At 40.9% G+C, this 26,585-nt stretch overlaps 1 protein-coding gene across 10 annotated transcripts in view; it reads right to left on the minus strand.

Moving 5' to 3' along the window:
• Positions 1 to 3,778: 3,778 nt before the first annotated feature.
• LOC140249527 (SAM and SH3 domain-containing protein 1-like) overlaps positions 3,779 to 26,585 on the minus strand; it is a 503,646-nt gene continuing 480,839 nt past the window's right edge. For all 10 annotated transcript variants that reach the window (XM_072331311.1, XM_072331315.1, XM_072331314.1 and 7 more), the window contains 9 exons: positions 25,877 to 26,020; positions 23,098 to 23,233; positions 21,861 to 22,030; positions 20,837 to 21,046; positions 19,979 to 20,129; positions 17,069 to 17,182; positions 10,505 to 11,637; positions 8,902 to 9,033; positions 3,779 to 7,564 (listed from right to left, as the gene is read on the minus strand). In XM_072331311.1, the coding sequence (XP_072187412.1) occupies positions 7,304 to 7,564; positions 8,902 to 9,033; positions 10,505 to 11,637; positions 17,069 to 17,182; positions 19,979 to 20,129; positions 20,837 to 21,046; positions 21,861 to 22,030; positions 23,098 to 23,233; positions 25,877 to 26,020 (2,451 nt within the window). In that variant the 3' untranslated portion in view covers positions 3,779 to 7,303. The remainder of the gene's footprint in view (positions 7,565 to 8,901; positions 9,034 to 10,504; positions 11,638 to 17,068; positions 17,183 to 19,978; positions 20,130 to 20,836; positions 21,047 to 21,860; positions 22,031 to 23,097; positions 23,234 to 25,876; positions 26,021 to 26,585) is intronic.

Genomic DNA, 26,585 nt, shown 5'->3' on the forward strand with positions numbered 1-26,585 from the left:
CCAAAAAGCTGGGCCACTCATGTCTTGCTTTGTCCTGTAGCAAATGTCTTGATCCTCTTTTGAGTGATAATGGTCAGAAGTGCTTAGAAATAAACTAGAAACTTTAACTTCTTTATATATTTTTGAGCAGTTCCTCTTCAAAGAATGCCTTCTCAAACTGATTCACTAAACTGGCACAGACTTGAACAACATACAAAAAATGTGCTTCTGAAGCCTCCCCGTTCCCAGAGGGTACCCATGCTGCTCATGCTTTTATGACATTCATCAGCTTTCCACTGGTTCCATTATCCATCACTTTCCTTCCTCTCTCTCCCAGCACCATCTCATCTGTTCCACGAGCCGGATGACCCATTTTCCCTCCCCCTATCTTCCTAACGTGGCCAGAGCAAACAAGTGCCAGGAATATTCCTTAGTCTGTTTTACGCTTGGGCTGCTCACACAGCCAGAGCTGTGTGATCCAGCTGCAGCTGAACAGGGCATGGAGGAAGAGCAGAGGCACAGCTGGTAGGTGTTACTCCCACAGCACCAGGAGGACTGCACAGAGCTAAGGAACGTTTGGGGTGGCTGATAATGAAGACAAAGAAGAAACAGGATAACACAGAATCACAGAATCATAGGGGTTGGAAGGGACCTCCAGAGATCATCGAGTCCAACCCCCAAACATCAAATGGTAGAAAGTAAATAACAGAAAACAAATGCTTCTCATTCTGGCTCTGCGTGAATCTCACACAAGCTGCAGGGTGCAGCCCAGCAGGTCGTTGTGCTCTGAACAGAATTTATTCAAATTTCTTTCATGTATATCAAGAAGATGGTGCCTGGGGAACCTTTTTGCTACTCACTCTACCTGGGGGCCCTCCTCCAGAATCTCTTGTTTGTGCCTCAGGAATAAACGCTCCTTGTAAAAGCAAACCGGAAATAAAAACTGCATCTGCACTGAATGCATCTCTCACCTACCTGACTCAAATGAACTTCTCCTCTCCAAACAGCATCTCGACTTCATAGAAATCCAGAGAAGTGCTCGGCAAAGGAGATAAACCCAGAAAGATGTGCAGAGACAGAGCGCTCGAAGGGCCTGTTTCCCCTTTGACTGTGCTATTTTTGTCAGATGCCAGACTCACCAAATCAGCATCATAGCAGCTGCAGTTCCTCTCTGATGCTTCACACCTGTGAAGCTTGTGCTCCTTGTTTGGGGTTGCAGGGCTGCTTTTGTTCACAAACACATATAAACAAGCACTGAATTGATGAGCTGGGAAACAGACTTTGACCTTTTGGGAAGAAAAGGAGAGGGGTGGCATCCTGAAATCATTCCAGCAGTTTTGGCTACATACCAAAAGGCATTTTTTTTTACTCACCTTGTATTTTTTGATAGCACACTGAAATCAAAAGCCTCTCCTGGTTTGTCACCATGTCACAAAGCAGAAAACTCAGGAGGCTGCAACCAGTCCCAAGGAATGTACCGAATCCGGCTTTAGGGTCTAAAAAGCCTCCCTCAAGGAGAAAGGGCTTAATGAATGGAGAGTGCCTCTCCTCTCATTTTATTAGATGACTCTGTTAAGCACTTAAGTGCTTATTTGAGTAATTGAATTCATCTAAATCATTTTTCTGCTCTTCAGAAACCACACTGCACGTTCAGAGTGCTCATAATATGATGCTCATAATATGATGCTCATATTTTGAAGTTGTGGAGCCAGAGATGAAAGAACTTCATGAAATAAGGCAAATGGTACAAATACACCCTGCCAGTTCTTATCGCAGCATGCGTGCAAATACTGCACAGGCCAAAATGCACAAGGTTTCAGACAAGCAGCGGACTGACATTAAGAAGCAGACTTGAAAAATATCCTGTTTTGCGCTTTAGGAAACAGCGTTATTGAGAAATAGGAAATAAATCTTTATCCCTCCAATTCTGCTACAAGATGACTCGGCAATAATGGAGGCTTTTTTTAACTGCATGGGAATACTGGGATGACCAAGGTGAAGTGTTGCTGTGATTTACATTCTATGCAGGCTTCAAGCCATGAATCTTCTAAGGCCTGTGAGTGGGTACAAGAAGGAATATGCTGAGATCCGAACTTCAGAACAAGAGATTTAAGAAAACATAGTACTAGTCAACTAAATGAAAGAGAAAATATCGTGTGATGAGGGCGTGAGAACTGATGATAATTAAAGAAAAAGCACTTTAAGTTGATATAAACCAAGAGGAAGACTGGTCTACTGCCTTCTGGTCACCTTCGTGGCATTCTCTGATGCTGGAGAGGGATGGCAGTAAGTGCAGCCTTCATAACAGCAGCTTACCTTTGTGTGACTGGGGCTCACGCGTGAACCTTCTGCTCAGACATGGTTTCTTTTGAGAAGCAGCAGAAATTCCAACCCATTTCTCCTGTATCTCTTTTTCTGATGCAAACACTTCATTGTGAAAAGAGAACTTTCAGAATAAAGGACTCGGTTACACATGTGTTGGGGGGGGGGGGGTGGCTGCATTTAGTTTTGGCAGTCGTCGTGGTGGTTAGCACACATTTGGATGAAACTAGCAAAATGCTGAGAGCAACAGATAGGGGCTTTGTGTTCCAGCTGCTCCCAAAGCAGTTCTGGACCAAAGCAGTCTTGGAAGGGAAGCAATACTCCTTCCAGCTGCAGCAATGGCAAGAGCTCCGGCTTTTCATGTCTTTCAGTGTTTGTTTTGTTTTTATTTCTATTTTGTTACTTGAGAGACTCCTGGAAACGGCCCGCGTTGGAGCCAGCTGCGGTCCCCAGACGCCGTCTAAATGCTCTCCCCCAGCCAGCAGAGCAGTGCCCTCTGCTGCACGAGCACAGCAGCGGCCCGCTCCTCGGCTGAACTAAAAGATAATCAGACGGGAAAGAACAAAACAGTTCACCCTCACTGCATGCCGCCCCGTTCTCACAAACCTCTTGCATTTCTGGACGGCTCTGATGGGAGCGCTGCTTGAGGGGAATGGGAGATTCGGCTGCCTGGGCCTAGTCCAAGGTGTGGGTTTTCTGTTTGTTTTCTCCTCAAATCCTTCCCAGAGCTAAGCTTCTGGTTAGCATCGACTAAAGCAGGCACAACCTACCCTGGTCACTTTGGGCAAAGATCCATAAAGGATTATTTTCAAGGCATGGTGCACTGTGGCCAAGAGGACTTGACAGCACTCAGTTAGATCACTAATTGTACACATTAATTATGCAGCAAGTTTAACTATAGCAACAGACACCACCACACTAAGCAAGAAGGAAGTCACATCCCAAAGCTTCTTTGCCCTAACACCTGGACACCGGCATCTTATTACAGACTGCAGACATGATTGACCTGCAGGAGTCAGAGCTGCCCTCATCCAGGGCAAAGCACCTGTGCCAGCCCAATGCCGTGCAGCTGCATTTGAAAACAAGGTTGGAAATCCTCACTTTCAAGCAAGAGCTGTAATGTAAATACAACTCCGGAGAGCTGTGCTCCTGCATGCTTTTTCTGGCTCCACCAATACTGAATTATTTTACTGCAAACTGGAAAAGCTCCCAAAGGGAGACTGCAGAGCTCTCTCACCCAGACCTTCCTAAGCCTAGCAGCCAGACATTAAAGGTACACAAGAGGCAAAGGCCCACATCTCCTCAAGGCATTAACACAGCAAAGGCAGCTCGCAGCATCGAACTTAGTACATACGTGCTGAGAATGCTTACACTGTGAGGAGCTATGGGCCCAGGATAAGCAATGAAACAGCCACACTGCTCCCACAGCAGCAAGCAGAAGATCTTTTAGCTGCATTAAGAACTACAAAATAAAAAGAGAGACCAAAGAAATTTATTTATTTTATCTATGAACAGTATGACGTATAATTATAGACAAGTTTTGATACACAGGAAAACCCTTTTGTCAACCATTTGTTTTGCTAAATGAAACAGCACGATAATCTTTACACATTCATAGTTTGTTTTTCTCTTTTTTTTTCCTTTTTCTTTACAATACACAGCTTTCTTGGGTTGAAGCCAACTGCAGGACATACTGAGTACTGGTATATTACAGCTACTTTACATCATATAAGAACAGCAAATGGAGAAAAATAAGTTATTTAAATATTGATTTCATATACAGAAAGTGCAACTTTGTTAGTGGTTACATAACTTGTTTGACAGTTTTGATTCCCCAAAGGGTGTCAATTAAAGAACAAAAGGATCTTGGACCAAAAGTATTATTTATTCTAAAAATAATACAGTACAATTGCACAGCTGTGACTTGGTGAATCGACCACTGTTGCTGCTCTTAGAGATGATGACCTGTTAGAATAACGCAATGTTTAACGTTTCTGATCATGCTCCCAGTCTGCACTCAAAGCCAGGCTCCCAAAACAGAGCACAGGGACTATCTGGGTACTAACAGAGTTACTGATGGAAGCTTACATTTATGAGGGCATTCTGTAATATTTTGGGCTTGCTGCTTCTTACCGTTAAATAGCTATCTGAGTTACAATGGTACAATGGACAGATGCGTAATGCCATTAGCCTGAGCAGAGCAGGTTAGGATTCCAGCAGCAGGTTTCTTTTGTGCTTCCCAAGAGTCAAAGACTGAACTTTTGCTCACAGCACAGACCGGCTGCAAGGAAATGTAAGAGGTTACGGCTCTTTACCACACTGCATGAGGAATGCCACAGGTCACTGAATCTACAGCAGGGAAGCTTGAACACTGAAAAGCTTAAGGCTTTTTTAGAATAAAACAGAAACTACAATTATAATTCAGGTCGGACTACAGAGAGCCATCTTAAAAAGAAAAACAAAGCGACTTTTAGAACTCACAAATCTCAGACTGCTCAGTCCAGTGCTGGATGGATGGGATTTGGTTTCACTGGGCCGTGCCGTTATTTAAAAACCATGGAGTCAAAAAGAGCGTTTTGGCACATGGATTTGGCTTATTCCTGCACTTCTCCTGTTATTATCTGCGTGGGAGTAATTAATATGGGAGAGCTTTATTCTATGACTTGCCTTTCCTGTAAGAAGAAATGTTTCCCTTCTTACTGCACACAGCCAGCCTGGACTTCTCCTTTGCTCCAAGGCAGGCTGTTGTGTACTTGCTTTCACTCAATTTCTGGTCCCTGCCAGTACTCCCGGGAAGTCTCAGTACTTTGATCTCCTGCTTGCTGATAGTTGCCATGTAAACCTCAGAGAGGAAATGACAAATCATTATCATTAAAAAGACAATGTACTTTTTCCACATTTTCTTTGCATCGGTGGCTCAACGCATCTATGCTATGTGTTTCCTGATGCTGTCACATTAGAACAACTGATTTATGCGCTAGGAGAACATTAGTGAAAAAATGATTTGGAAGAGTTTTGTTTGAGAACAATTCCAAGTGACAGCAGCGAGTTAGCTGCCTTCACATGATGGTGTGCTTCCAGACGCAGACAGAATTCAAAGCTGATGCTATAAGCACTCAACTCTGAAACTAGGAAATGAGCCTAACACAGGAGCCAAACTAACTGCCATCTGTAGTAAAACATGGCCATGTAAGTATCGTACATAGTAAGGACTGATGTAGTAAGCAAAACTCTCCACTCATCAATCTGGTAGCATTTGATCAGGAAAAGTAGTGTTATTAGCTCAATACAGGCATGAGATTACTGAGGCACCAGACTGTGAAGTGACTTGCCTGGGTTTGTACAGTGAGCTGACATCAGGACTGATAATGGAAGCAGGCTCACTTCCCGGCCTGTGCCCATGTTTCTGTACCTCACTTTGCCTGCCAGAGTAAAGCTTGCTCTGCCTTCCATGGAGCACTTGCACTACAAGAAGCTAAAGGATAAATCATACAGAGAGCCCAAATTAAAAAAAACTAGTACAATGTTATCTGTGACAATCTGCATTTGGTATATAAATGTGTACCCATATATAAAAGTAAAACCTGTCATTAGCCACATATGTGAATGGAACGTTTCACAAGGATTTAGGCAGAAAAATATAGTGAAAAAATGTCTCACCACATAGGCCAGCACAATGCTCTCTCCCGGTGAGAGGTAACGTTAGCGCTCAGACATGAAAGACACCAACTGTTCTATAATCACAGTGTAATTCGTAAGACTATATAGGATCGCTATTTTTTGTCCAGGAGATGGAATTACAGGATCTGGTGATTTCATTGGGACACAAATTGCTTTTTGATACATTTTATCCCCCACAAGTGATTTTTAATTTGCAGAAAAACCCGCTGTTTGGAATCGATATGGTCAGGATACCAAGTCAAAGCTGCAGCATAATGATTGACAGTATAACACAGTACACAGAATATGATTAAAATGAAAAGCAGTTACATATATACAAGGCAGTATATTTTGGAACTGTTTAGTAACAACAGTAAATGCAGACTGCAGTGAACAGGAAGTTAGCCTCACAACTGAAACCTAGCATAACCCTGCATTTGGAAAAGCATCTTTACAACACATAAGATGTCACGATGAGGCAATTTATAGAAGCTACTTAAGCTGAATATCACCCTAAGTGCAGCTTATGAGTGACAGGTTGAAACAAGGGTTGGGAAGCATGAGTACAGGTAAGTGAACATTACGTAACTGCTTAAAAGCTTGTTTTAAGGCAAATAAAAAGCAGATTGCTAAAAAGCAGTTATAAAAATGACCTCAGTTCTGTACAAATTAAAAGAAGCTTTCTGACTCTCCTAGGGTTAATTGCATGGGAGTGACAGAAATGGACCATACCGTAAATTAACTTCAGTCCATTGACTTTGGCCTAGCTAAAGGCTTTGAGGCGTATTGGGACCTACATCAAGCAACAGCAAAGATGACCAGGAAAGAAGGGTATGCATTTAGCTCTAGTCTGACAAAAAAAAAAAAGGCATTTGCCAAATAGCTTCTACTGGGACTTGCATCTTGATTTGTACATGGTCTGTAGGACTGACTCCAGGTATCCAGATGTACAGAAAGCCCCCAACCTAAGCACTTCTCCACAAACACAGGGCCTATTATTAGTAACATTTTCACAAACTTGTGGAAAAGCAGGTAAGGTCCCTCAATTCTCTGAAGCTGTGTGATCTCAGGCCAGCCCTACGCGCTTTATGAAACAGGAATACTTTACAAGGGAGTGAGAGGGGAGGGAAGTACCACATCTGTGTTACCTGGTGGTTGCTTCTCTTCTCCTTCAGTTGCCAAAGACAGCAATTGAAACATTTCGTATCCTCTGAAGAAGCAATCTGCCTGTCACTGGGAGCCACTTCCTTGATCCCTTTAGTTATGCAAAGTAATTAGGGCAAAATTGGTGCAGGAAGAAGCAGTGGGATCTTGACTAGGCAATGTCACGCTATGGAGCATGTTAAATTGCATCTGGATCGAGAGGTTTGAAGAGTCTTGCTGCTGCCAGGAGCTTGCTTATGTGCCTTTCCTCTGTGATGCCAGCTTCCTGAAGGCAAGTTTGTGACAGAGAAGGCACTTTGCTCAGTGTGTTGAACCCTGCTTCTGTGAGTGGGCTGGAATACATGGGTAGGCCAATGGAAATCAGCCAGTCAGATACAGAGGTGATAAGTCCTGGTGATATAGGTTTTCGGCAAATTTCAGTGAGCCCTCCACTTGGAATCTGGACAGAAAAGAAGAAAAAAGAAGGAAAACAACACCTTTATGTTAAACATAGTGCTTGTTTTACTGCAAGTCTTGTTTTTCTTTCAAGTTGGCAGAATTTGACCAGCAGATGTATTTGTTTTTCCCTCTAATGCATGCCACGCTTTTGGTATGAGAGTGGTGTGTGGGCAGAAAGGCTGGGCAGGAGCAATGGTAACAGTTTGGGCAGATGCAGGTGGCAGTATTCAGACAACTGTCATGTACCATTCTGAATTTATTTGAAACCACTCAAAAAACACCCAGTGAGGAGCCTTCCAAGGCTGATGCAGGACAAAAGGATACTGACTTTGTGTGCTACCTCCCCAGACAGACCAAGCTCTTTTATGAATAGACATGAAAGCTTTTGACTGCTGCCCTCTTCTGATTTTTCTAAGAACAATAATGGAGAATGGTGTATTTTGAGAAATGATAAAGGAATACAAAACTTTTCAGATATCAACGCTGAACTGTTCAATGAATGCCATCCTTAGCAAGTGTTACGTCTGCCGGCAATTTCCTTAGAATTTCCAGGGATTCAGTCAGAAAAACAAAGAAAAGGGTCATCCACTCTGTTTTCAATTACTAGTTATCCTCCTTTGGGACAGGAGAATCATAGAATCACCGAGGTTGGAAAAGACCTAAAAGATCATCCAGTCCAACCGTTCACCTATCACCAATAACTCCCACTAAACCATGTCCTTCAACACAACATCCAATCGTTCCTTGAACACCCCCAGGGTCGGTGACTCCACCACCTCCCTGGGCAGTCCATTCCAGTGCCTCACCACCCTTTCTGAGAAGTAATATTTCCTAATGTCCAGCCTCAATCTTCCCTGCTGCAGCTTGAAACCATTCCCTCCAGTCCTATCACTAATGACACGAGAGAAGAGGCCAACCCCCAGCTCACTACAACCTCCCTTCAGGAAGTTATAGAGAGCTATAAGGTCTCCCCTGAGTCTCCTCTTCTCCAGGCTGAACATTCCCTCCTTCAGTCTCTCCTCATACGGCCTGTGCCCCAGACCCCTCACCAGCTTTGTTGCCCTTCTCTGAACACATTCCAGGGCCTTGATGTCTTTCTTGCAGTGAGTTGGCCCAAAACTGGACACAGTACTCGAGGTGTGGCCTCACCAGTGCTGAGTACAGGGGCAGAAGGGATCTGCTGTCCCTGTAGCACCCCTGCAAATGTTGCTATTGCTGAGTGAGCACTCAGGTAACACTTCTGTACTAAGACTCAACAGATAGCTCTCTTTGTCAGCAGTCAGTGCTTTTTAAAAGTCTGTTCATAATTAAGAAGCTTGGATTTAAGGAAATACTCACTGCCATGCGATGCTGCTTCCTCAGCTGCTTTACCCGAATTTGGTCCATGTTTGCAGCAACATCCTTTTCAGGCTGGTCTAAGTCTTCGGAGTACCTCTGTACCAAAGCCTCAGGAATGCCACAGCGACCATGCTGAATGTTCCCAGCCAGCCAAGAAGAAAAGTGAAAGAAGTGCATCAGTACAGATCAATCAATGCAAACTAAGAAGTGTGGGATGGAAGAAAGAAGCATTTTTCCTTGAGATACTTAAAAATAATTGTATTTAGCTATAAATGGTGTAAAAACAGCAGTATACACCTTTCATGAGCTTTAAGATCAGTTCCAGCCTTCCTGAAATCAACAGCAAAACTTCTGTTGTGCTTAACTTGAACTGGGCTGGCCCCAAAGGCCACACTGTTAGATTAACCAGTTAACTGATGTGATCCTTTGACTAGATGCTTCCTGATTCTTTTGGTGGCCGCATGACAGAGCTGCCTAATCTCCAACAGCAGTAACAGGGGAAGAACTTCCAGATACAGACTAGTGACAGCAAAGTTTACATTGAAGAACATCTCTTAGATTCTAATTTACTCTATTCACATATCCTAATTAATTTTTTCTTCATATGAGGACTCTTTCCTCAGTTTATGTCAACAGCATGTTGTTTGATTTATAAACATGCTCTTGTTTTATATACATTTCCTACCTGAGTAGGATATAGGTAAGCTAATACTTCTTCCTAAGCACTGTGCCACTGCAGTTAGACCACCTATCAAGCTCTAGTGCAGTACCCCCCCTGGCAGCTCCACGATGACCTACTCATGGGCACCACCCAACTGCAGAAGACTTGTGAATTAATCAGCAACTTTATTTCGAATTGTCATGTTTCCTAGGCACCAAAAGCTGCAGGCTTTTACAAGCTTAGTAATATTCTCCCTTGTGGCATGTGATATGTGACATGTCAAAATTTGGCTGATTTTTTGGAAGTGGTTAGGAGCATAAAATTCATGCAAGTCTGCTGCTGGCTCAATTCTGCTTTTGTAGGGTACATGAGAAGATGGTCCAGAAAAACGAGAAATGAATGAGCCCTATTTACTGACAAGGATACTTCTCCTGGGATATGGGAAACTTCTGCATTCTGTTCTCCTTTCCAACACTGCTCATGCATTTTAGCCAGTGACTCTTCCAAGAAAACTGAAAAAGCAATCCTCAAAGGACTGGGAGTTAAAACCCCCTCCTTCCCAGAAGTATGTCCTCATCACTATGCTATCAACTCATATTTTTCTGAAAACATAACGTCTACGTGACTTTCTTCTTCAGCTTGACTACAGTGGCAACAAAAGAGATGTTTTCATGCTCAGTGCCACCAAGGTACTGGTGACCTGAAAAGCTGAAGGCTCAAAGTATGCCTGGGATATCTCAGTCCCTCTACAACACATCTAAATGGTTACTATAGACAAAAGGCCTGATAGTAAAGTCAAGCATAGTTATAGAATACCTAGTGTCTTAATGATTTATAGCTTATGCAGGTTGGTTACGCACAAAAATATAAAAGATAAGATAGATGAAAGACTAGCCCTTGCAACACTGGTAGGAAAACATTGAGGCAATGTGCTCCACGTACCTTGTCTGAGTATGGCTCTTCAGTAAGATCGATACCTTCAGACTGCAACTTGTTTTCTATTACCATTTCCAAATCCATTCCCCTGCTACAAGAGACTTTCCTTGCTGAAGCAGGCCCTAGCTTTATCATGTGCTGCTGAACACTTTTAGTCTCTGGTTGCTCCAACAGCCAGGGTGGCAGTGAGCTAGGAGGGGTGCTGGGCTCCTGTTCAGATGTCCTATGGACAGGTACTCCATGAGAATCAGTGGGAGTGGATGCACTGGTCTTTTTTACTGGCAAACACGGTGCTTCTTGACTTGAGTTGTTCCCACTGGGGGTCATGGGAGGATGATATAATCCATTAGTAAGGCGTTCTCGGCATTTTTTGGCAGGAACAGGTGGTGGCTGAGAGGGATTTTTTGGTTGCATTCTTGTCTCATTTGTGCCTTTTTGCTCAGCTTCTAGACCTCCCTTGAGGACTGGAGCATAGTCAGCCCGTGCAAGGTCATGAAAACCCTTACTCTGTATTTCCAGAGGTGTCCTTGTTGCAGAATGTGTCACCAAGGCAGCCTGAGCTTCACAGTGTTTCACAGGGAATGGAAAAGGTTTCCCAACTGCACTCTCCATTACAGAGCACTCCAACTCCTTACCTCTACCCTTCTGAGAACCAGTAGCTGCTTTACCCTGCTTAGGCATCAAGTTATCGACCACACAACTGCCCCCACACGACTGAGGTGGCAGGGCAGATCCAGCTGCCTTTTTTGCTGTATCCAGTGAATCCTGAGCAAAATAATCTTTCTTGCTACTGTCTTGTAGATTGGTATTGGAATCTCCCTGGAGATCATCCAAGGAGTGAGATCTTGGCCATACATCCACACTCTGAGATCCATCCAGAGTTTCATAGCTCCGACAGACAGCAACTGGTAAACTTCTGCGGTTCTTCTTCAGACCCATGACAGCTGGGGGTTTGACAGAGCTCTTCAGAGCATGATGTGCACAGCTCAACCGGCTTTCTTTTTCTCCTTGCTGTAGAGTTTCTATTGACTTGGTCAGTGGGAGTGTAGGATAATTTGATAGCTGGTGTCTGCTGAAGTCTTTAAAGCTATGCTCACTTGACGATTTCGAGGGCAGAATACAGGTCCTTCGGGTTTTACCTAGAAGCAAATAAATCAAAACCCACCATTAAAAAGACATCTGCTGTGTACTAATAGCGGATCAATTTTAAACAGCTTTGAAACACGACGATTCACTGTTTTTTGTTAACTCTGAATGTACAAGAATTCAGTACCATTTTAAATGTGTGAATTTCAGAGCTTTAGTTTTACTAATGAAGAAGTGATAACTACCATCAAGTAAGGAAACTATATTTAAAGTAATTACTATCCTTTCTATTCCTCAGTTTGCAGAGCTTTGAAGCCTCGGTCACTCAAACTCTTTTCGATGAAAAATTATCCTGTAGCTAGTCCTGATATCTTATACTTGATATATTAACAAGTTTGACCCTATACAGAACTATAGATCTATCATTCTTCTCCACCTTTATAATTCATTTAGGATGGTGATAATAATGTTCATTGCCCAACAAAGTTTACCAGATCGCTCAGGAATGCTTTTACAAAATAGATCACATTTGTTTTAATTACACAGCTTGCCAGCAGTTATTTCATCTTTTAAGTAAACAACAGTTTTCAGTGGCAAATCAGAAAGCAATAAGGTCTTGGGAATACTGGTGTTGCACCAATCCCTTTGTGAAGTTGCTTTCAGCCTCAAAAGTTTTATGGGAAGAAAAATTATACTATGAGACAGAGAACGATTGCAAAAGACAGTTTCTAGAGTGGCTAATCTTAGCGCTGTTCTCATGTCACACACTTTCTCAGAATGGAAGGTCTCAGAAGCGTGATGTGTTATTATATCACTGAAGATGAGATGACTTGAACCAATACAAAACACACGTCCTTTGTAAGCTTTACTTCATATTTTTTATGATATGCACCATCACTCTTAAACAGCGATTCTATCAAATCTGCTTGATAGAAAAATTCAGATCTCATTACTGTATTCATGAGTATGAAATACAAGGTCATTTCTCCAATGCCACACAAATATATATCTTTCACAAGAAGTAAATTTGTCTCAAAGCAGACAACCCCTCAGAATGACAGCACATCCAGAATAATTATTTTCTTCTAGTGACAAGGACACTCTCCTCACCTACAGTAACTTCCTAAAATAATGACAGATAGATAAAGCTTGGAACTTCTTTTTCCAGCGTGTGTGTGGAGGAAGCTTAGTCTAAATGCTATCAAAATCCCCAAATGGCAATTAATGGGTCATTTACTTTTTTTTATATCTGAGAACTTTTGCTAGCTTAAATCAAATTAAATTAATCTTGTGTACTTTTGAGCAACACATGCTTTCCTTTCATACAGTTTTCCTCCAAAACTTCATCCCAAAAGAAGCTTAATGCTTTGTTTTTGAATAAAATACATTACTTTCTTTGAATACAAATGCTAACATACCTAAGTCTTACTTAAGAATATCCTATCTCCAAAACTCCTGTTATAAAAAGAAAGCACCTAGTTAACCTAAAAAGGGGAAAAGCTTGCTTTCACTTCTTCTCTGCTCAAAGAGTTTAAAACCAAAACATTCAGAAAACTAAAAGTAACCTCAACTTCCTTTACTAAAGAGAAATAAGGAAATATTCCTTCTCAAAAAGGAGTTAGCCACATCTACTGGTATGCCAGCAAGGTTGTTCTGTGTAAAATCAGTGTGTACCCACAGTGGTGAATACAAGCTTACAAGAGCTCCTCTCTCAGAAGCTGTACAGATCACAGCTCAACTGGAGCTAAATATCATCATTTCCCCCAAACGCTAATAGACGTATCACAGATTGAGTTGGTTCCTCCACTACCACCTTGTGTACAGATGACTTAGAGAAGTAGTAGAAAGGCTTATCTGTCTGTCTGCACTCCTCTGCAGTGTGTGACTGCTGCCTTCTGAGAGTAACTTCCAACCACATCAAAAACACATATTTAAGAAATATTACTTTGATTCCTTAGTGCCCCAGGTAGAAATATCAGTATGTAGTGAGTATGGAAAGGAGTGTTTTCTTCATTACTCATATTTTCTCTTACAAGTCTAACTTGTGCAGCAATTCAGAGAATCACAGATTGGGGGGTTCAGAATGCAATTCTGCTTATGCAGATTTAAGTCATAAGCAACAGACCCTTGTGATTTCTCTTTTTCTAGCTATTCCTTCCTCCCTCCTGACTGGCAGGTGTAATTTCATCATGCTCCTGAGAAATTAAGAAAGGAAGGTAACGAAACAGATTTCTAATTATATTTTAAGTTGTTTTCATAAGGTGGGAATGTATATTAACAAATGTCGTCAAATGTAACATTCCCTTCCTATCTCGAAAAGCAAACAAACAAAACTTTGAACTGCAACAGTTAAAGTGCATAGATATTAAAATCTTAAACACGTTTTTAATGTCAGCTTATTTGCTAGCAATTCACTCTTATGATTCCCTGATACTGTCAAAAAGTCTAATGCTGCTCATAGTGCTGTCAACCACAGGAGCATCTCCAATTTAAATACGCCCAGAAGGGCACAACAGTCTGGGGGAAAACTAAACTAATAAGGGTGTTCCTTACACAAAATCAATGAAAAGTTTGCTCAGTCTTCCGGTTCAGATAGAGCTACAAGCATACTTCACCCTTTTATTTAGCATTATGCTGCAGTTTTTGTTAGATAAAGCACCTCTCTGATAGTTCACACTGTTAGAATGCAGAGAACAAACCTTTCAATTCTCTGTCATCATCTGCCTCAGAAGAAAGGAAATAACCTTTGAGAGTAATTCCACAGGTATCTGAGCTACAGAAACAAATTTTCAGTGTTTTCTTCAGTAGTTTTTCTATGCAGAAGAACACCCTCAGAGAATTAAGTACACAAAACCACACACAGCATACCTTCAAAGGCCTGTATAGAACCCAGATTTTATTAACTGTTTTTGGCCTTGCTTTCTGTGCCTGTATTTCTGTGTGCATTTCAAACAGCTCTACTGACACAATGAAGATGATGGTGCCAGAAACAATCCTAGTCTCGGTGCTTTTTTAATGAATACAAACTAGTAGAAAAGCACCTTGTATCAGGCGATATGGCCACCATTTCTGTTACTTCCTTTTCTAATTAATTAGCACTGAACGCTTAAGTGATCTGGATACCCAGTTGGCACTACAGCAATCTGGCTTCAGTTCCGGAACAAATCCTACCTGATAAAGTCATGGTTTGTCTGACTATTCAGCTCCCTGCACATGAAATTGCTGTTGTCTTTAAACCCCTTCCCTCCTTACAAAACTATGCACCGCAACAGGAAAAGGTTCATAGAGCATGACCAGAGATATGACATACAATGAATAATTAACAGTGTTTAGACTAGAAAATAGATGACTTGAGGAGCATGAGGTCTATACCCAGACACTGTTAGGTATGGAGTCCCTAAGGAAGACCAGGGATTTTCATAAAAAAACAGATTAAGGAAAATGGAACACACTGAACTGTACAAAATTCAGGGAATCCTTAAGTTCCTGAATGATTAATTCCCCAAAAGTACCTCAGGAAGCCTAAGTTACCACTTACACTGTCCTCCTTGATACCTGCTTTTGGCTGATTCCTGAAAGAAGCAGATTTCTGATAAGATTTCCAAATGTGTCTTGGACAGACAACACTTGCATATATGAGAAGCCCAGTAACTGCACTGTAGCACAGTCTAAAGGAAAGCTCCCTCTATGCCTTTTATCAAACCGAAAACTGATCTAAATAGACCAATGATATGATCCTGAATTGTTGCCTTCTGCTCTTATTTTCTTCCTGTCTAGAACTGAATAGGTCACAAAAACTATGTTTCTTGCTCTCTCCAAACTGGAATAAAATCACAATTGCCCTAAGTATTTTTGCAATGAGGTCCAGAGAAGTACCTAGATAAATTACACCTGTACCACTGCCAGCATGTGGCAAACCATTCTTAATCCATACTCTAAGGTGAGATGAATGACTGAACTGATGCCAAAAGGTACAACATCATCCCAGAACAGGGCACTACTCACTAAAATATTATGTAAAATAATTCTCCAGGAAATATGAATATCAATTTCTTCTCAGAATGCATTTCATTTTCCTCTCTATGAAAAGCAGTTTGTTATTGCCAATCTACACATTATAATGTTTATCCTAGACAAATTATTACCCTTATTTTAATAGACAAGCAGCCAACTTACTTTGAAAACATGCATGTAAGCAATTATGGTCCTTGAGCTTTGCAAACAAGGTGGGAGCATATGCCAGATTAACCAGCTGTGACAAAATATCCAAACGAATCCCATACTGAATATTCTTTTCATCATGTTTTTCAAAACAACTGCTAAATACATTTTTGAGCAAAACTGATACAGAAAGCCATAGATGAAAAGCAATATAAAATCCATTAGTTGTATTTCACACTTAGCAAAACTCAGAAGCAATAGTTTAAATGTATAAGTAAGTGTCTAAGAAGAAGGGCAATAACAGTTGCTTTCTAAATGTTTTATTACATAAAATAAGGAAAATGTACAGGTAGCTATCTAATGTCAGTGCTGTAGCTAACATTATGATGGCATCTAGAGATAAAAAGGAAAGAAAACTGCTACATATGCCATATATCTGGCTATGATTACATTTCAGTATGTCTACTGCATGAAAATTCATGCATAAAAAAATCCTCTCAGCTTTCAGGAATTTAGTACATGGCTAATTTCAGGCACACAGCTTCAGAGCAAACTGAAGTTTTCTTCAACAAATGATGACCTCTGAGTGGCAGATCGACAGAAGATGCCTACGGTAAATGAAAGACCTTCAGCTCTTATTTTAAATGGGAGAAATGGCTACTGAAGGGAGCACACAGTGTCTGTTTATTTTGTTCTTGGTTTCTTTTTTATATTTGTTGTTCATGTTAATGATGAAACCAGGCTGTCTGAAGCCAAACCAGCGCTCAAAAGCTTAGATTGATTATGCCAAACACCAAGTGTAACCCAAACTAATTTCATCCCTTTTAATATTTCGTCCTTAGTAAAGTATTTGTATTGCTCGTAAATAGCCTAAACCACATCACGTTTCTTATAAACTGCTTTTGTATAGGTTCAGAAGAAATTCTCCTAAGCCCAGTGTAGTTCAGAGACTTTTCCATTGCCAGTGGTCCCTTAGCAAGGCTAAGCAGAACCAGTCACACGAGGCATGGCTGCGTGAGACTATGGTAAGGAGTGGAGAAGTGAGAAATGGCAGTAAAGTATCTCTTGTTTTAGGATAAAAAAAAAAAAAAGAAAATGATTTGTGAAATGTGATTTGTTTTCTACCACTGCAAATAAATAAACGAGAAATGATAGAAATGAAAACCAATGGCTCCAGTCAAGAGGGAAAGAGGCAGGCAAAGTAAGGGAGAAACTCAAGAATGAAGTTGTTTGCATAAGCTATGAACAGGAGCAAAATGCATAAGAACTTATCTACTGCAAACAGCCTATGAGGATTATAAGACTTGTTGCTGTCATTAATACCATTCTCCAGGTTTTCACTGCTTTCGTAGCATCCAGAGTCCCGAGGAGAGCATCCAGCTAGGCCTTGACCTTCAATGAGAAGTTTCTCCTGAGATCCTGACTGGTCGCTGTTACCTAGAAGAAATGAGAACGCACTGAAAATAGGGGCAAACAGAGAATTCAGCTGAACTTCTCAACCTTCTGTTTTTAATTTTATTTTCACTGTAAGAACAACTATAACAGATCAAATGGTAAGAAAAGAGTGAGTATTACCAACAACCATTACAAAGGGAGAAACACTGTCTCAGGCATTCATCCTGAACAGCACAGCCTCTGCTTTAAGTTTCAGGGAGCAGTGCAGCACACAATGAATGAAAGATGTGTGCACCCCTCAGCTGCTCTGAATACAACTCCTACAACTTCAAACCACTAAAATCCATTTAAAATGATCACACAATTGTGGGGATTGGAAGGAACCTCTGGAGATCACTTAGTCCAGTCCCCTGCAAAAGCAGTTTCCCTATTGTAGGTTGCATAGGAAAGTGTCCAGGCGGATTCAGAATACATCCAAAGAAGGAGGCTCCAAAATCTCCCTGGGCAGCCCGTTCCAGCGCTCTGTCGCTCTCAAATAAGTTTTTCTTTATGTTTGTATGGAACTTCCTATGTTTCAGTTTGTGCCCATTGTTCTGTCTCTGGGCACCGCTGAAAAGAGCATGTCCCTGTACATTTGATTCCCACTCTTTAGGTATTTAAAAAGTACTGATAAGATCCCCTCTCAGTCTTCTGTTGTCCAAGCTGAACAGACCCAGAGCTTTAAGCCCTTCCTCATAAGGAAACTGCTTTAGGCCCCTTATCATCTTTGTAGCCCAGCTTTGGCTCTCTCTAGAAGTTCCCTGTCTTTCCTGGACTGAGGAGCCCAGAACTGAACCAAGCCCAGTACTTCAGATGTGGCCTCACCAGGACAGAGTAGAGGGGGTGGACAACCTCCCACAACCCACTGGCTCTTTTTAATGTGTCTCAACTGCAATGCACCCTATGGTGTCAAAGTTTCTTCAAAACAAAAGCAAAAAGCGTGATGGAGAATGAAATAAAGTGAAAAAAAAAAACACATCAAAATCAGATAAAATCCTAACCCTGACCTATTTTGCTGAAGGAACCAAGAGGAAAGATCAGGAATAGGTCTGGCAAAGTTACATAATGACCCTAAGGAATGGGGAGGGACAAAGGAGAGACTGGTTTTAAAATCCCTTCCTTCCTTGGTCAGGAAGGCAGCACTCAGGTGTGGTCCAGTCCAGGCTGTTGTGTAGACTAGATTCTAGGAATTTATCTACTGCAATCAGTTAGAAACCATGTTTTGTAAAGGGACTAAATCTGGAGTTGAAGATATAGAAATAAACTTCATGATGTGAGAGATTCTGTTTATGTTACATTCCCTGCCCCACCTCATCCTGAAAAAAACCCTAACAAAAAAAACAAACCTAAAAAACATTATTTTGATTTCTATTCTAAGCAAATGAAAGGTTATTATGGTGCAGAATGAAGTGCATCTGCTCCTCCCAGGTTCCAGCAGTCAAGCATCCATTCTTTCTGCTCATCATCCTGACTTGGAGCTGGAATTCATACTTTCCAGCCACCACATCAAATAGTTCGACTTTTCAAAACAAAATTAAAGGTTCCTAAAAAAATGTTCACTTCTGAGAAGTGAACATTTTAAACAGATCTGAAAATGTTAAAAAGAAACTCATATTAGGTGGCAAAAAGTTACTTGATGCTAATGAAAAGAATCCAATTCTGCTGTTTTACTGGTGTGTGGCAAAAGGCGTAGGAAGTCCAGATGCCTCTTTGTGAAACAGACACACTACATGTTGGTGACAGCTTGGGCCACAAAGCACTATCCAGAGACAGTGACCACAAACCTCTTTATAACAGAATTAAGCATTTCCCACTTAATAAAGCAACTGTTCAAATTGTTGCTATGGCAGTTTAGCTAGAACAGAGGATTTTGCACAGAATCAGTGGAGAAAGTACTTCCAGAATTCATTTCACTGATTCTGATTTCTGGGATACTAAACTTCTGCCAGTATTTAGGAATGGAGGGGAAATTCAGTACATCTTGGGGTGCTTCAACTACATACTGAATGCATCTGCATTTCTGTCTCAAGCAAGACTTGCTTTTCAAATAAATGATTCTACTCTACTATGACTCTTGGCTACTACATAGACGGTAACCTGCTTCCTCCTGTGCAGGGATGATCCTACCCAGTTTAACTGTCAGGGCTTATTCTGCTTTCTATTACCTTTACAACTTGCCTGAGACCATCTGCACTATAGGCAGAGTTGCACTGCTGCATATTAAACAGTTGGATCATTGCCTTTCATTCTTCGCATCTGACCAGTCTTTTCTATATTTCAAAATCGCTGTATTGTTGCATGTGCAACTTAAGGCTACCTGTGTAATCTTGCAAATCAGACAGGACAACAATTATATGCATGTGCAAAAATCTAAATCTAAAATTTAAATCACATTATCCTTCTCTGCAAAATTCTAGGCGCTGATGTTTTTCCCACCCTTGATAACCTTAATCTCTCTAGCTAGAAGTCTCTTCTTCACCATTTGCTATGCCTCAGCTTCCTACTTAGAGTATGTTATGTCAGCATTTATCCTTGAACATCAGTATTCTAACAAGTAGGTGATGCAATCTGACATCATTTGAATAACCTGGGTATGCAAGGCTTACATAAAGAATTGTGGCAGAACAAATACAAGTCTTAAGTCACTCCTCAAAAATCTAAATGTTGTCACCCAGGAAGACCCTGGAAATTACTAGATTAGGATAGAAATGTCAGAATCTGGGAACCAGTTCTCTGCTGGAAGCATTTCAAAGCTGGTAGAGCGCTATTGAAACTGAAAACCTCAAACATCCCACATACTATCATACTCCTGTAGATGTTCCACGGCTGTGAGGAGAACAGCTCTGTGCTCAGGATCTCGGATGTTCAGTTCATCCAAATCTTCTTCTTCTAAAAGCTTAAAGGTATCCAGATCTTCATAACCATTGAACAGAAAAGTGGGCATGTGCTCCTGTAGAAGATGAAAAAGGTAAAAAAGAAAAATGAGCTATTAGGCAACATTCAACTTACTTTGGCAATTAAAGTATTAGGGGAGATTTTCACATTCAGCAAAATCAATCAATAAATAAATGAAACCCCGTAATTTCACAAATGGAAAATAGTGTATATCAGCAAAATTATAGGATTACAGCTTGTATAAAAATTGCTTAAAGTTCAGGAAAGAAGCTGTGCCAGACTAGAACGCTGCATGTTTTTTGTATTTGGAATGTATTGTATTACCTGTCGTGGGCAGCACATTACTCAGATGCATGATAGCATAGCTCTGTATACACTACAACATATTAACCTAAGCCACGCTTGTTTATCTCCAGCCCCCTGAACAAGAACATGGAAAATAACTTGCTCTTTAACAGGGTAACTGTGGTTCTGCTTTTCAAATGCATTAGCTTTTAGCCATAGTACACACAAAGTTACAACTATAGTGTGCTCTCTGGGCACATACAACCTGTGGACATCTTAGAAGCCAGAGGCACTTCATCAAGCCTGATGGGAGTTCTGCTTGGCCTTAGATATTATCATTTTGTAGCTAAGACCTGCTCTGTGAAGTAGGGTCACGTTCACATTATGAACCTGATGAACAACTTCAAAACTAACAAAAAAAGCGCGGCCCTCATACCACAAGCAAAACTGAAGGGTAAAGAGAGAGAAAATGCAGACCTTTAAGTTGATGCGATCCAAAAGATCCTCAACTGACTTGGGTTGGGGTGGTCTGCTTTTTCGACGTCTTCTGGTGGGCCGCTTTGGCTTCTCTTCCTCTTCATTTAACACATCCACATAGATAAATTTGAAAGTGCCAACTTTGTTGTTCAGTAGGCCCATCCAAGTGCCCATGGGGGGTTTGCTGATGATATCAATGATGTCACCTTTCTGCAGACCAAAGATGCAAGAAGTCAATGAGGCATGTTCTCTGATGGATATTCAGGCAAACACACCACTTTCCCTTAGTTTTTCATGTACACAGAATGGACAAAGCACAGTACACAGCTGGAAAATAATTCTATAGTTTTCAAAAGGTTAATCAGACCTTTTGCAAGGACATCCCACTTACACTCTATCTACAAAGGGAGCAGTGACAAAAGGGAATTAAGTGACATGCCTAGTATCACAGAGCAAGTCAACAGTAGAACCTGGAATGGATCACAACTCTCCAGATTCACAAACCCAGTTACAATCTAATTTGTACAGATGTCTCTGTGTGGTGCAACTGCCTCAAATTGGTGCAAGTAAGAACAGCCTCTTGCACAAATCTCAGAACAGCTCACAGCTGAAGTTCACTATTTGAGCTGTTTCTAAAGGATACTGTGTGTAGGTACAACCACATTTCTTCCACTGATTTTGAACATAGTTCTACTGACTGACCAGCTCACTGCAGAAGGCAAAGTATGTTTCCAGTCTTTCAAAGAAAAGTCTTGCAAAAGACAAATTAATGTGTATCATATATTTTTCCCCAGAAACTAAAGCTGCTGACTTGTGTGGAAATTCTAATAAATCCTGCAACATTTTACTGTAATTCGAGCAACTCTTAATGCAACAGAAAAAAAGAAGTTAAGAAGCTTAAAGAACCCACATGTGACCTCATTAGTAGAGAAGGAATTGTACAGCTCTTACAAAAAATTCTTGAAGTAAGAGCTTTGCCTAAATAAACATACGATCCCCCTTAAAAAACAAACACAGCTGGTACCTTGAGCTTCAGAGAGTCTGTATCATAAGGACTTGGAGTAAAGTCAGTGTGAACCCTGGCTCTTCCACAGAAAGGTCCCCTGTAAGGAGGTTCTTCATCATCCCCATCTTCTGATTTCACGCTCTCCCTGTTGCTGGTTGAGGAATCAGTTGTACTCACTGTCTGACCACCTAAGCACACGTGCATGACAGACATTATCAGAACACAGCAAAAGAATCTCTTCGTTAAGAAAGTTCATTAACAGAGACGAGTTCAAAAAAGCAGTCAGAGCTTCCTAGGAAATGTGTATTTTTTTCTAAGAAATGTTGTCAGAGAAGTTAAAACTCCTGAACTGCTGTTTCTTATCCATACATGTGGAGGGAAGGTTAGTTAATCTACTCTGTACTCCTGTTTTCCCAAACACATCTCCTTGATATTTAACTGAGGAGCTGATCAACTACTGTCTCATCTGACACCACAGGCAATGTCATCTTTCTGCAAAGTATTGCCCATTAGAAAATAAGCAAAACATACTGATGTGAGCTTTGAATTCTATATGAAGGTTCCAGAACACCCTTCATGTCCAGTTTTCTGGCAACACTTTGTATTGATCTTACAAAGAAGATGATTTTCAGAATACATTTCCAGTTATTTTAAAATCGAGCTTTTTCTTTGGTGTTTTTCCCCAGTATGTTCTTGGCTTCTGTTAGTAATTCACAGAAGCAATCTGCATCCTGCTTGAGTTCTGTGTTACACTAGAGACAATCTTAACCAGAGAGGTTTTAAATAATACTTATCTATCTAGTTAATGAGAAAACCTTAACGTCTCTCTGGAGAGAAATGAAAAGAAACAACAAAAAAGCCCAGCAGGAGCTCTCAGGAGAAGTCTAGCGTAAAGATATGCCTGTCCTCTAGTGACCCTTTATCTGGAATGGTAAAAGCACTCTCACTGCAATGTTACAGGCCAATGGCTGCAGCTCTCACTTAAACCAGCTGTATTACAATAGCAGGACCCTGCTGATGAAGCCAGAAAAGAGGATTTCACTTTTCAAGGGCTCTGTATAAATGCAGAGCAAAAACAGTCTCTGCATTGAACAGCTTATAGTCCTTCGTAAAACCTTAGTGAATAACCTTTTTTTTGTTTGTTTTTACTTATAACCACTGCCCCTCCTTTGTTTTTCTCTGATTCTGTTTACTGCGGAGATCTGTGTTCCTTGCAGCCACAGAAGTGGAGCAACGCAATTACAACAGGACTTACTCATTGAGCTCTGACCACTTAAGGAACTCCTCAGGCTCTCGACTGAGCCACCAGCTTTCAGCTTGGGCTTGTCCAGAGAGTCTGTGTCTGGCGGTGGCGACTGCGGAGAACCTGGTATGACTCCAGGGCTTGACTCCTGAAAAGCATTGAACCATTTTGTTTGATAAAGGAACATAAGCACTGACAGGAGCTGCTCATTCACATTTGGGAACTTCTTGTATTTTCCTGCTCTTTATCAGACAGGAGGACAGCTTTTACATTTATCAACTTAATTAGTGGTGTTCAGCTGTGGCAGACATCCCACTTTATTAAGCACAATGGCAAGCACAGCAGTGTGAAAAGACTAGAACTCTAAGTAGAAGGAAATAATACATAAAACTCCAAATTCAAAGGTTTAAAAACTTATTTTATATTTATATATATATATATATATATATATATATATATATGTTTTAATCAACACTTCTTGCCAAACAGCTCAAGTCAAATTCGGCTTTCTGACTCAGGATTATGTACAAGGGTGAATACAGACGAATCAGACAATACAAATCAGACTCCCAGCAAAGTACAAAGGCTGCCTTGAAAGTAATGCCTCCTTTTTGATTGCATTGGTACAGCAGTAGAGGCTGAAGCTCCCCACCAATATTCCATTACATTTTGTTGCTGTGTGACAGGTGGCAGCAGAGGGGCAGTCTAACACAATGGTGTCTGACATGGAAGTGCAGATGAAGCAGTGAAGCAGTGAAGTGTAGACCTCAGTTCCTCCATGCAGAAAAACATCCAGTGGATGTGAGAACAGTGGAGGCTGTGGGTGCTGTATTTCAGCAGTGGTGATAGTAATGTGAAAACAAGCCAGGATCTGGACTGTGGTATGCAGGCTCTACTTCATTGTTGTGAAAATCCATAACAAATGGTGGTGGCTACACTGAAGAATAGTGTTTTGTACCTACCAATTCTCTCTACCAGATTGTATTATTGTGCTCTTTGTACCTGTTGTAATTTGCACAAAAATAAATAGGAGGGCATTACTTTCAGAGTGACCTATGTACGTTTTTGCAGTTAACTGATAGTTTTCTTCATTTACCAAGGAAAATGCAAACTAACTAGGGAATACAGACTATGCATAATATACGCACCAATAGTACACATAAATGCAAATGCAGAAATAGAGCAATTATTTTGCTGCATATGCAATAGGCAAGCAATTTCTTTTTTCATTCAGTTAAGCACTGCAGAAAAAACAAACGGTCTTTCCTAACCTGAAATTCTGTTAGCCACTGTGACACACAGTTAAAGCAAAGCAGCAGATAACTTGTGGGCAGAGCAATTTTTGCTTGTTTTCATTGAATGCAGGCTGGGATGCTGGCATAGTTTGAGTCATGCCAGAAAGAGAATATTCTAAAATGACCGTGCCAAAAAGTTGGAAAACAAAAGCAGCTTAGCTTGCAAGCAAGAATAGCTTTTTGTGTTGATGTGCTGAAGCTTTTAGATCAAACCTATTATTTGCATGCTGCAGAATCATCAAAAAAAGTCATCACAGCATATGACTTCAGAGGTTAAGTCAATCTTGGAGAGAGCCAGAGAGCACAAGTGTTGCTAGCCCACTGTAAACTGATTTCTCACTGTATCCCTTCCTTAGGGAGACACTCAAGAGGGGCACTTTAAGGCTAGTCAGACATCAAAGCATCTTAAATAATAGCATTACACCAAAAACGTCTTAAATATAAATGAAATGTAACCATAACTGTGGCATTGTCTCTTGTTATGAACAAGGAGGATTAACAGACCCACAGGAAAGGAATTCCAATGTTGCTGTGCTTCGCCCAGATCCGGTCACCTCTCTGCCTGCTACACCATCTCCAGATTTTGCAGTTTGGAGTTGTTGTTCTGAATCTTATTATGACCAACAGTATTTTGTATGAATATTGAAACACTCTATGATGTTTCCATTTCCATTTCTGCTCCTCTTACTGCAAGCATTCCTGGCCATCCAGCAACTGGTATGAGGCCACTTGGGGGCAATGTCTGCCAGAGAAAGCTCTGCTACTACTTACACATTTCAATGGTTTCCTAAGCTATTACTTACACATTTCAGTGGTTTCAAACAAATACTGGAGAATGCCTGACACTCCACTAGAATGAAGAATCCAAGTATATCAAAGGGGTTGTTTATAGAAAAAGACAGCAATTGTTCCTAGGCCACTAAAATTCAAAGTCTTATTTAAAATTAATGTACTTCAGGTTTTCCTTTAAGTCAAAACTCAATAATGAAAGAATAATACAAAAATCTTCTGTGGGATGCCTCTTCTGATTGTATTGTGCACCAGTTTTAATAAGCTGCTACAGTGAGCAAGCTATACTGGAGAACAGATCTGTAACAGCACAGAAGCTCTGTGAATGTGAAGTTATGGTGGGATTTTAAACTAGGGTGTAAATTTCAGATTAATATATATTTCTTTGACCCTGTGTCACTGGCCAGTTCTCCTAATAAATAATGATGATAGATAGAGAGATGGAAATGTAGAGCAAGATGCGTAATGCCACCAAGAACAGGCTTCTGCTGATGAGCTACATGAATGAAAATCTGAAATGCATGGTTGTGCTTCTGTAAGAAGCCATTTCACAGTGAGGGATTTTATGAGAACATAGGAACAAGCCACAGCACGTACTCTTCTTAGAAGTTTCTTTACAGGTGCCTTGTAATGTCTTGAAGCATGGTAATCAATACTGATTATCACTTCTGTGCTATTAAGTAGAGTCCACTGCAGATCTTACATACCTGCTCAGACAGAGAGCTGCTGTATTTTTTAGACATCCTTTTCTTCATGGTTTCTTTCACAGATTTCACCTTTTTGCCCAGAGATATACGGGAGGCAGAGGGCGATTTGATTACTTCTTTATAAACAAAGTCACCTTCTTTGCCCTGTTAAATAAAAAAGGATTTATGCTTATAAAATACAAAATGTAATTTTTTGACAGTACAACAGAGGTACCCGGGTAGATGCAGGATGTGTCCTGTTTACTGCTTTAACCTCACTGTTGATGCGTTGTGCTACCACTGTAGCAGTTTGCCCTACCTCACTCTTAAGGCCTGACTGGTAATCTTTTCTGTAGATGCTGTGTAGATGGTAGTGGGGTGTGTTAGCATGCTTTCATTCCTTTGTATTTCAAGTAAGTAGGTGATGCGTGAGACACCAGCCACATACACACACACGCACGCCTTTATATAGATAAACATACATACACACACCTTTATTTGGCTACTCAAATTTACCTTCTATTTTCAGACAGGCATTCAGCTAAGCTCTCTTGATGAGAATCAAGAGAGTTTTATCATGAATTATTAAAAAAAACACACACAAAAAAACCCACACACAAAAAAACCCCCAAGCCTGAAAATGCTACCAGACCCATAATTTCTGGTAAAAGGTGGCACTAGCACCTTCTTGAGCCATGCACACAGGTTACTACCATACTAAATTAGCTGG

The sequence above is a fragment of the Excalfactoria chinensis genome, chromosome 3 (assembly GCF_039878825.1).
Source record: "Excalfactoria chinensis isolate bCotChi1 chromosome 3, bCotChi1.hap2, whole genome shotgun sequence".
NCBI classification, from domain to species: Eukaryota; Metazoa; Chordata; class Aves; order Galliformes; family Phasianidae; genus Excalfactoria; species Excalfactoria chinensis.